General features: G+C 36.4%; 1 protein-coding gene across 2 annotated transcripts in view; it reads right to left on the reverse strand.

Moving 5' to 3' along the window:
* The window catches only part of RGS22 (regulator of G protein signaling 22), a gene marked incomplete at its 3' end in the record, with an annotated part of 133,093 nt that overhangs the window by 19,392 nt on the left and 101,653 nt on the right, over nt 1-12,048 (reverse strand). For both annotated transcript variants that reach the window (XM_081266794.1, XM_081266793.1), the window contains exons 20-22: nt 9,346-9,418; nt 6,652-6,809; nt 2,523-2,702 (exon numbers count right to left, since the gene is read on the reverse strand). In XM_081266794.1, the coding sequence (XP_081122920.1) occupies nt 2,523-2,702; nt 6,652-6,809; nt 9,346-9,418 (411 nt within the window). The remainder of the gene's footprint in view (nt 1-2,522; nt 2,703-6,651; nt 6,810-9,345; nt 9,419-12,048) is intronic.

Below are 12,048 nucleotides of genomic sequence, written 5' to 3' on the forward strand. Positions count from 1 at the left end.
CACAGTAGCTATATGAACTTCAATTTAATTACTCCTCTTTTCTGTTCACCAATTTTTGTGCCTACTTCTCCATTCTCTCTCCAAAATCTTAATCATTCCCATCTCTCAAATGTATGTATCTCCATGTAGAAGGCTCTCTAGTAAGTTCACCCAATTAGGACATAATGTTTTACTAGAAGTCATAAAAGCTCTATATTTCCAAAAGATGCAATTAAGATTTTAGGTTAATGCCTATAATTAATAAATGGAATCTGTACTTCCAGAAGGTTAAAAGAAAACCAAATTGTGGGGTAAAGAAAATAATAACTACAGAACTACTCTGCTCAATGCTAGTAGATGAGCAATGGTTTTAGTATGAGTCAAAGGATGAGTGAAAACTTGGCTGATGATGAAATTTTCCAGTCACTGGGCATGGGCAGGAGGGATCGTCACAGGTACACTGATGGCCATGCTAAACAGCAGAGTCTTATTTACTACTCAGTCCTTTTGCTCAACTCTGCTGTCATTTCCAATATGATCTTATTCTTCACTGTCATGCCAGATCTCGTCTCACATCGTTCATTCATAAAGTCAAAAAATGTGCCAAGCATTTGGGCCACAAAGGTAAGAAAGAAACATTCCTTGTCCTCAAAAGCCTTACAGCCTAATGGGAAAGTCAGACATGAGGATAGTCACTTGTAGTTTAGTGTGATAAGGGCTCTGACAGGGACAGATACAGGAAGAGAAGAGGATACAGCACAACACTCAGGAGAGAAGACAGCAAGAGCCATTTCAGGAAGACCAGGGGAGAGGTGGCAGGAAGTGGTAAGAGATGGAGCCAGGCAGGTATGGAGGATGTGGACTTCATTCTGAGGGCAGTGGAGAGAACAACGGAAATATTTTAAGCAGAGAAGTGACATGATCAGACATATTTTAGAAAGATCGCTCTGTTTGCAGATTGAGTTGAAAGGACTAGAGAGAGCCCAGAGGCAGGGGGTTTTGGTAATTTGATGTGAGACTTGTTACATTTCTGAAGTGTGGTACAGTTTAAGAAAATACAGGTAGAGTGACAGCTGACAAGGAGACAAACGGACACATCTGAGGAAGGGATTAGCTGAGGGAGTAACAAAATGAAGGAGAGGGAAGACATGAAGATACTAGCTGTATACCTGGGTAGGGGTAGGTGGTATGCCATTCTCTGAGCTTCCTTGGGAACAGAAGGAGTAACAGATTCAGAGGGATGAGGCCCCCAAATAAAGATTCTGTATTTTCAGAGGCTTCAAACTCTATATTTAAGCTATTGCTAGGACTCCATTTTAGGACATCAGACAGAAGTCACAGGCCAGAGGTCACCAATAAAGCTCACTGGCTGCAATTCCTGAAGAGTGTGCCAGAACCAGCCAGTGTCCCTAGCTCCAGGTCTCTAATGCCAGGCTCAAGGTCTTTGAAACAGACTGGCAAGTCCTGTCTGGGTTTGTCAGTACCCCGAGGCAAGGCCAAGCTTTCTCTAAGACCTCTTCATTAACAGATGCTCTGATTCTGGCACCCTGTTTTCTCTATTTCTCTCTAGCACATCCTCAATCATGCCTCTATATTTTTGCCTGTTTTAATGCATATTTTGGATTGTGAGTCCACTTTCAATCCCTTAGAGGACTTAGAACACAGCTGGCTTACAAATGAAAGTTAAGGAATAATGGCCTTTTTCCATGCTCAAGGGTAATCATACTCTAAATCTCTGTTTCATATCACTTAATTCATGACATGGCCTTCCCTATTACCCCTATTATAATTTATTTTTCTTAATCATTTTTTAAGAACAACATCACTAAAAGGCTTTTCAAAATGCAAATAAATTATGTTCACCAAGTCAATGTTTTCTATTATTTATCTTAAAAAGAAGTAACTTGAGCAGGTTAACAGACATGATTTTCCTTTCATGAGTTTGTGTACTTTATGTTGGTTGAATACTTAAATCTCCTCTCACTTATTTTATGAGCTATGTGAATATTCCAATCTTTAAAAATATACAAATCTTGGGACACACATATTTTACACATTTTTTGAGGTAGCAGATATTTTAAAAAGAAATATGAATGGTGGGAAAGGAAGGAGGGATTAGCTGGAGTTTTTTTAGTAAATTAGAAATAAAAATGGTAACTACGGAAAGTCAAAGCGTATTATTTAGTTTTATTTGCTATATCTTATCACCAACAAAATAGCACGTGACTTACTATTTTCTTATATTTAAATGGCCTGGCAAACTAATTTAAACTAAATTTAAAAATCCCAGTACTCAGAGGATTGAAATCTTGCCAAATATGAATAATGTAAAGGCTTTAAAAGAATATCTTGATTGTCAATGTATGTTTTAAATATTTTTTTTTTAGTTTTCAATGGACCTTTATTTTATTTATTTATATGCAGTGCTGAGAATCAAACCCAGTGCCTTGTACATGCTAGGCAAGTGCTCTACCACTGAGCCACAACCCCAGCCCTGTTAATGTATTTTAAAATATGCTTAGCCACATGCCCTGATCTCTTACCTGTGCCTCTCTAAATATATATGGTCCTAACTCCTTCCTGTGTTCAATGATCTTCTGGGCTTGCTCTACTGGAATGTCAATTTGCAAAGCTGGTGGAATGTAAGAATTAATGAAGCAGTTGATGATAGTTGTGATCTTTTTCTGGATGACAGTCTCATCACAATGGGAATGGCACAAGTCCTAAACAAGGAGGAGGAAAGGAAAGACAAAATAATATGTGATTAATGCATTACTAGAACACTTTCACAGACCCATGTCTGCAAGGTATTTCATTTTAACTTCAGGTTAAGAGGGCACCAGAACATGTCAAGGCTATCACAAATAAATAAATAAATAAACAAACAAACATAGCTTTTCTTTCTGTTGGATTTGAAGAACCTAAAACTAATACATGCACCTTATATAGGTACAGATTTCATTTAATACAGATCACTTGTTTCTCTAGGAAAAGAAACAGCTTTAATGCCTGCTTTGACTCATTTAATGACTATATATTGAGAGCCTGCTACTTGCCAGACACAGAGCTGAGACTCCAGACACAGCCCATGTCCTTGGAGGGTTCAATCTCTACTGGAGAAATGTGAAAACATGTTACTTAAATTCAGGATAGCTAGTTATGGTATGTTATGGTAGAGGTATATAGAAGATCCATGCAGCATATCAAGAATGGGCATCTAACTCAGGCTACAGGTAGATGCAATAGCTTTCCCTACCAGGCTGCTTTTTTACCAAATTGACTTGGGCTTAAAAAGGCTAGTGAAGAAAGTGGGCCTGCTGGTGGTGAAAAGGAATGGCATTATATATCGTTTAGTATGTATATTGTTCCAATTATCCCATCATATTATCCTCTTCATAAAAAACATAAAAGTAATGCCATCTCTTAAACTGACCCAGTTTTTAAGTCACAAATAGATATTCTTTTTCTTAATAGATAACTTAGTCTGAATTATAGCCACAGATATTAGCTGAAATGTTTCTTTCTATTAAGTTCTCCAGGACTCCAAGAAAGACATCCATCCTACCTACTTCCATAACATCCTGGGCTTCCCTTGCTATTGCCCTAATGACACACTTGTTATTGCCTTATCTACCATCATCTGAACCTCTTTTACATCATGAGTTTGGAGAGAGAAGATTATTTTGATCATGGTTGAATCCTCAGGATATATAACCTGGCCCCAGGTAGGGGCTCAATAAGCTATTTTTAATTTATTTTTCTGCTACTAGAATGAATTTAGTGGGGGTTCTACCACTGAGCTTCATCCCCAGTCCTTGTAATTTTTTTTATTTTTAGACAGGGTCTCACTAAGTTGTTTAGGGCCTCACTAAATTGCCAAGGTTGGCCTTGAACTTGCGCTCCTCCTGAGTTGCAGGGATTATAGGTGTGTGCCACTAGGTCTGGCCACACATTGTTTTCTAAATCGGTTGAAAACAAACAAGTTTGGAAACTTCTAATTCTAAGTCAGAAATTACCTAATATTTATTAAGTGTCCAGTACCTATCAGTCATTGTATTAGCTGTCTTACACATAATATGAAAGAAAAATTCTTGTACCAGTCATGTAAAATTTATGTATGGTTTGGCAAAAGTTATGTGTGAAAAAGCTTAATATAAAACATTATATTGTAATAATGGTTAGCATTTCTATTTAATTTAGCATCACCTTAGAAAAAACATATTTAAATGGCATTTGTTACATTATGGAATGCATTATTTGCCATTACTAGTGGGCTTATCATATAGAAGAATTTTTTGATTGGCCCTGATTTTTTTCCTAATTGTCCCACCCTGTCATACCATTAGCCTAGTTAACTGTCACCTATTATCGAGGTCTTGTTAAGTATGTTTCCTTCTAGTAAGTTCTCCAAGACTCCAAGAGAGACGTCCATCCTGCCTACTTCCATAGCATCCTGGGCTTCCCCTGCTGCTGTTGCCCTAATGACAGGCTTATTATTGCTTTGTCTGCCATCGTCTGAACCTCTCTTGATATCATGAGTTTGAAGAGAGATTATTTTGATCATGGTTGAACCCTCAGGATATATAACCTGGCCCCTGGTAAGGGTTCAATAAATATTTGTTAGATGAAAATGTCTTTCTAATCTTTTCTATATAAACACACACACACACACACACACACACACATTTTAGATCAAATCATACTGTTTTCTAGTAGCTACTTTAGAATAAATCAATGATATAAACATGTTTTTCCATCATTGATGATTCTCCCACAGCATGATTTTTACTGGCACAAAGTATTCTGTCGTGGAGATGTTTCATAATTGTAACCAGTGTCCTCTTGTTGTACATCTGGTTCTTTCTGATTTTTTCATGATACAGAATAACATCTGATTAAGCTTATTCCAGCCAGCTCTTTAAATATTACCATAATCACTACTAGGAGACAGTGTTACTTTGAGGTTAAGAACTTAGGCTTTCCCATTGGAATGACTTGTTTCAAATTCTTGCTCTATGATTTAACTAGCTGGTGATGTTGGGAGTTTAACTTTTTGTGTGTGTGCTTTAGTTTTCTCATCTGTAAAATGGTGAAAATATCCTTGAACTCATAGGATACTTGTGAAGAATAAATTCATTATTACATGAAAAGCATTAAGACAATATCTGCCAGACAATAAACGTTTAGCAGAGTAAGCCACATAGATGAGCTCAGTGAAGGCTTTGCGCAGTGGAGCCCCTTCCATCTGGCAAGTTCCCTTAAGACCCAGTACAAGGGCCACCACTCCTGCAGAGATCTCCCTGCCCCACCACCCCAGCATTACCTCTGTGCTACACCTATACCTACTCAGACCCTGGCAACACACTGCACTCCCTTTCCAGACACAAATGAGATGCTTCTCAGAGGAATGGATTTATTCCCATAGCGTGATTTCTAATTTTATAGTGTATTTTAAAATATAGCCACCAAGTACTCTTAAGTCCTTCATGCCATACTGCAGAAAAGATACTAAAATGGAGACTAAGGGCAGCCAAACACTAAGAGTGGCTTCTATGAGTCCAGGTTCTTTTTTAATACTTTTTTTTATAAGGTTTACCTCATTCTTCTTGTCCCATCAGTCTTGGGCTTATTCATGTTCATATTCACTTTAAGATAATTCTGCCCACCCTGCTCAAAAATTGCCTGTTGTGGAAAGCAAACTCTACCTCCTGTCTAATTCTCAAAAATTTTATTTGATATGATTGTTGGGAAACATTTTGAAAAAACTTCTCAAATTTTTTTTCTGTTACAACCTAAACTGAGAATAGTACAAAACTAGAAAAAGGTAGAAAAAATTTTCATGGTATGTTGGAGAAAGCATGAACTTTATTGAACAAATATTATGCAACTGTATTAGTGTTGCATAATACAAACTTACATTATAGACCAACTGAAAACACTGTACTCTTGAATTCTAGTTCAATTTTTATTCCCCACTCTTACAATGAGATAAAATAGGCTGATTACAAGAAAATAAGCCTACACCCCTGGGAGCATTTAAACAGAGGCTGGATACCTCTTAAGTATTTTTAGACAACATTTCTCCGTTCAAGTCTAGACAATATAATATATGATTCCATTAATCACTTTAATCTGCAAATAAACTATCTGTGTGTCTAACCCCTTATTCTCTTATTTATTTTGTTAAGAATTTGGCCTTTCTTTCTAATAGAAAAACCTTTCTCATCTGTGGTTTATCTATAAAGCGATATCTCTGATTACAATTGTTATAAATTTAGTTGGGAGGAATTCTTATAAAGAGGTATTGGCTATATGGATATCTTAAGGGAAAAAATGTGTATGGCACACACACACACACACACACACACACACATATGTAAGATAGAAAAATTCAGTTAAAACTCTCTTCAGGAAGGTACTCATTCTATAATACATGTTAATGCCTTAAAAAAACCTATTACTACCATTTTAGGACTCACTCTTCACGATATAATATTAAGTGTATCTAGACAATGAGTAATAAGCACCTCAGTATTTAAAATTGGGATGAAGAAGATGGCAAAATTGAGATCTTATACAAATCTTGTCTAGAGAGTTATAGTTAGGAATTTGATATGTTAATGCATTTCCTCTTCAAAAAGAAGTGGTTTTCCTCAGCTTCCAATACGATACCTTATATTTTTGTACTTCTTGCCAAAAGAGCACCCCGTTTTCTAGTAAATCTCCCTTTAGAGCCACAAAACGTTGGAACTGTCTTGCAGTAACTGGATTCAACAATGCTTTACGAAAACCAATAATATCACTCCATGAAGATATCCATTTACTCTCCACTGGCTGTGCAAAACAGAATACTGAAAATTAACTGTGCTCTAAAAAGTAGAAAAGTCACCAAGTAGGCTAAATTACTGACTTTTATCTCCTTTAATTTTGGCTGTTGAAATTCATGTCATGTATACCATAGAACTGGACAACTCCCCTCCCCCGCTCTCTTGTCTCCTTTATATTTTTATGGCATCATGTTTTTTAAAGGTAGAGGAAAAAGGAAATGACTAGTTGACTTAGAACACATGGCTACATAGAGAATGTTAAAACACTGCAACTTGGCAACCCTGCCTGTCGGGGGGTGGTAAGAGTTCGGCACTCAAACACAACATGATAATCTTAATGTCATGATTAGATATTACTCCACTATTTATTTTACTATTACATAATTCTCCTGCCTTTTAAAAAGTAAAAGCTGTGTAACACTTAAGAGTTTCTAATTTTTTAAAGATATCAATTGAACTTTACTATAATTATATCCTGAAAGCTCGTGGTTTTAGGCAGAACATCTTCATATTATTTTAATAATAAATTATGACTAATAATCAATAATTATAAAACAAGTAGTAAGTAACTTTTTTAAAATAATAAAGTTTCTCTGCTGAGGATTTGTATCATGCAACATGAAATCCAGAGGCACCCATGGAGCATTTTTAACCTACATGTATTTTATATCTTCACAATTTTGAAATATAACATGTCTCCTCCTTTTACTTTGATTATTTAAAATCACATATTCAATTCCCTTTACTCTCTCAGATTAAAATACATAAGAAATTGGTTTTATTGAATTTGATGAATAGATTTTAATTTTATTGAAGTTCCCCAGAGTTGATGGTAGTGTACAACCATACAAGAAAGCATCATTCCCAAGGCACCATTTTAGATGGACTTACAAATTATATTAATGATTAAATTTCAAGAAAAATATTTATCACTGACAAGGCACAAAATTAATTCCTTGGGGAAAAATCATATGTGACTATCAATACAAATGTTTAAGTGCCATAGGAATACAAAGATAAGAATAACTGGGGCTGGAGATGTGGCTCAAGCGGTATCGCACTTGCCTGGCATGTGTGCAGCCTGGGTTCGATCCTCAGCACCACGTACAAAGATGTTGTGTCCACTGATAACTAAAAAATAAATACTAAAGTTCTCTCTCTCTCTCTCTCTCTCTCTCTCTCTCTCCTCTCTCTTTAAAAAAAAAAAGAATAACTAATTCTGCATGGAAAAGTGAAGCCTTTAGAGAGCAGGGCTTGAAGATGACATCTGAGTTGGAACTGAGGGGTGAACACATTTCCAGGCAGTCTGGATGGGTGGTGGTGCCATTAACCCAGATAAAGTGCATAGATGTCTATCACTGCTTTAGTGAGGCACATGCCATGGTCTCTGGACAAAAACTTAAGTCCCTTACCATCTGGTCCATATTAAAATTATAGCCCCATAAATAGAAACAACTATGGATTAGACTGGGATGTTTATTTAAAACCCACTCAACAAATACTGTTTTAAGACCTGCTTCTTAAGATACTAAAACTTAGTAATTTAACTAAAACCCATAATTTAACTAAATAGAAAATAATATAATATATAAGGCACAATAACATAAAATATAAGCTCATTCTACTTAGTATTCCAACTAAAAACACAGAAAAAAATCAAACATTTAAAAAAATTATTTCCGTTCAAGAGGAAATCCAGGAAAGAGCATCCTAACAGACACATGCACTCCTCTAACATTTGAATAAATTTTTATCTTTGTTGGTTTGCAGGGGGTCACCTGGGCCTAGTGTGGCCTTCTATCATGACCTGTGGAAGAATAAATACACATAAACTTGTAGGCTCAAAGGGATGACTATGTTCATGATGCTTATAAGACGCAAAATGGGCAATTACTAGTAAGGTATCATTAGAGTGGGTTTAATAATCACTGAAATGATAGTATCTTAATTCTTTTAAAGCTAAACTTATTCTAAATAAAGGGGATAATGTAAAATGTCTGAACTTGCTGATCCCGTTGTATACTATTCTTTTTGTATAATCTACTCTCAAAAATAAATAGACTACCATATGCTGGAAACAATAGCTTGTCTCAATAAATCCATCACAATCAGAATATATGTATATATACATATATGTGTGTGTGTATGTACACACATATATATGTGTACATATATGTATACATGTATGTGTTTTATATATACATATATATGTATGTATGTGTTCATATATAAATACACACACAAACACAGAGTATGTGTGTGGGGACCAAACCCAGGGCCTTGTGCAAAAACAAAACAAAATAAAACATCATATTAAAGGACACACTTCTATGGTCATGATCAAGGAATTCTTAAGGAGAGAGCTCTGGCAGAGTCATACTTGTGCCAAAATTCCATCTGCTAAGTAAGAACAGTTATCAGCAATCAGTTGGTGGTTCAGAAAGCAGTGTCTTTGATGAAGGTTTTTGAACATGAAGAGGAAGGAAAAATAATAATTTAGATGGAGCGGAACTTAGAAGAGGAGGAATATAATGATCACTTGCCTTCCAGATCCCGATTTTCCTTTCATGCTTCTGTAGTAAAAGCTCATCTGCTATGTCTTTCATCTGTACCTAAAAACAAAACCAACAATTTTATCCCCCTTATTCAGAATGTCCAGCTTTGAGATTATTTACCAATTTAATAGCTTAAAAAATGAGGCAAAGGTCAGGTTGGATAAGAGATGGAGTCATTCAGGCAGAAGAGGATCAATTAGAAATAAAAGCCCTGTAGTCAGGTTTCTAGGTGAGCCACTCATTCTCAGAACAGTTTCCTTATCTGCAAAATAGAGATTACACCCAACCACAATCCCCTAAATGCAGATGATTATTTTATTTTGGCTCACATAAAAACTGAGTTTGGAGCGATAATTTTAGCTCCTCAGATTTTTGTGCTATTTCCTAACCATGTACTTTTCAACAATTAATTTTAGAAGAGTCCAAAAGTTACTCCTAACACAGAGAAAAATACAGTAGACCCCTTCGGCCCTCCCTATCCATTGGTTATTCATCCGTGGATTCAACCAACCTCAGATTGAAAATATTCAGAAAAAAATTACGTATGTACTGAATAAGCATAGACTTTTTCCTTTTTATTCCCCACAATACAGTATGACAACTATTTACCAAGCATTTATGTTACCTTAGAATGTTTTAAAAGTAATTAGTAGTGAATTAAAATCTATTGGAGGATTGGGTCATATGCAAATGCTACATCATTTTATATGAGGGACTTGAGCATCAGCAGATTTTTGGTATCCAAGGGAGTCCTAGAAATAGTACTTCATGGATACTAAGAGACAACTGTGTTTCTTGGGGTTATTGTCTCTATATATTATTTTCCCTTTCTGGGAATTGCTCCTGTCAAATCTGTGCTCTTTCTCCCTACCTTCCTACCCATAGCAGATAGATCCAAGAATAGATCTAGAGAAACAAGGACTAGGACCAGTTGGGCTAAACTGTTTGAACCCCAAGGCCTTGTGCATGCTAAGTAAGTACTCTACCACTGAGCTACATCCTCAGGCCCAAGTCTTTTTAATAGCCACACTTTGGAGAAAAGATCTGGGAACTCTTGTGGATTCCTGGGGCTGTCCTCACCTACATCTTTTCTGAAGGGTGGGTGTTAACTCTTTCCCTAAGTTGTGAGATGCACCAGCACCATTTGATAATAAATTCTCAGCCCTCCTTTCTGTCTTTGGCTTAAGGTTGCCAGAATCAGTTTATTTTGCTGACCACCCAAAGAATGCTAAGTCAGGAAATGACTACAAGTTACGATAAAATTACTGTGGTAAACATAATGAGAAAATGTGGTAAATAATATTAGTTACCCAAATGTGCTTTTCCTTGGCTTTGTTTAGTGAATTGGAGTTTCCCCGAAGAAAAGGGAACAAGGAGATTTGAGTTTTCCCAAAGTTTATTTCCAGGAACTTTTTGCCTGAAACAAATTGGCTCTTTTTCTCCATACTATAAATTTTGTGCTCCCAGATGTACTGCTTTTTCCCTAAGTTGCTCTACTCGAAAATCTACAGACATTTTCAGATAAGTAGACCTCAAAGTGTTTAATAAATTGAATACAATACAGAGAAAAGCTTTTTTGGGTTCTTCCTGATCAGTATTAATGCCATATGTCTTTTAGTCCAAAATTACATGTTTTCCAACCCTTTTATTATTTTTGTAAAGATCAGTCTTGCCTGCTTTTAGGAATGCTAATGACGTTTTAAGTGATCAAAGTAATACTTGGTCATATAAAATAAAAATAAAACAAAGCAAAAAAAGCTCCACTTTATAAAGTAAAAATCCTTCTTACTCCTCAAACCCATTCCCAGGAGGCAGGTCCTTTTAGACTTTTTTCATAAGCATAAGCAAAAAGATAGGCAGTGTGTTAGCTTTGCATTGCTGTGACCAAGTGCCTGATGAGAACTTAGAGGTGGGAGAGTTTATTTGGAGCTCACTCTTTCAGAGGTTTCAGTCCACAAATGGCTGACTCCTTTCCTCTGGGCCCAAGGTGAGGCCAAACATGGTGCGGGGAGGGCATGGCAGAGGGAAGCTGCTCAGCTCAAGGCAGCCAGAAGCAGAGAGGAGGAGGAAGGGGCCACAGGGAAGATGCACCCTTCCAGGGCATGCCTCCAGTGACCCACCTCCTCCAGACAAGCCCCACTGGCCTACAGTTAGTCCATTCAAACTAGAATGGACTGATTCAGTTACAGTTCTCATAATCCAATCATTTCACCTCCAACATTCCTGCATTAACAGAGGAGCTTTTGGGGGACACCTCAGATCCAAATCATAATAGGTAGCTAGAAGGTTGAATGGAAACATAAGTATATAGACAGACAGATATGTATATATACAGATATAGAGATGGAAGAAGATATAATAGAATTATTCTCCATATATTGCTCTGCTTGTTTCAGTCAATAAATAACATATTTCATATCAATACATGTAGAAATTTCAAGTTTATATTTTCATCTCATTTTTATAATCTTATTTTATATGGAAATCCGAATAGTTTTCCATAGTGTGAAATTATTGTAACTCAACTATTTTCCCATATGGTATTACAGTGATGTCTATATATCCTTGCCCATTTGTGTGAGGACTTAATAGTATTAAAAATAGCAACTATAGGGCTGTGGGTTGTGGATCAGCAATAGAGCACTCACCTACCACATGTAAGGCACTGGGTTTGAGCCTCAGCACCA

This window comes from Spermophilus citellus (genome assembly GCF_964194105.1).
Source record: "Spermophilus citellus genome assembly, chromosome: 14".
Taxonomy (NCBI): domain Eukaryota; kingdom Metazoa; phylum Chordata; class Mammalia; order Rodentia; family Sciuridae; genus Spermophilus; species Spermophilus citellus.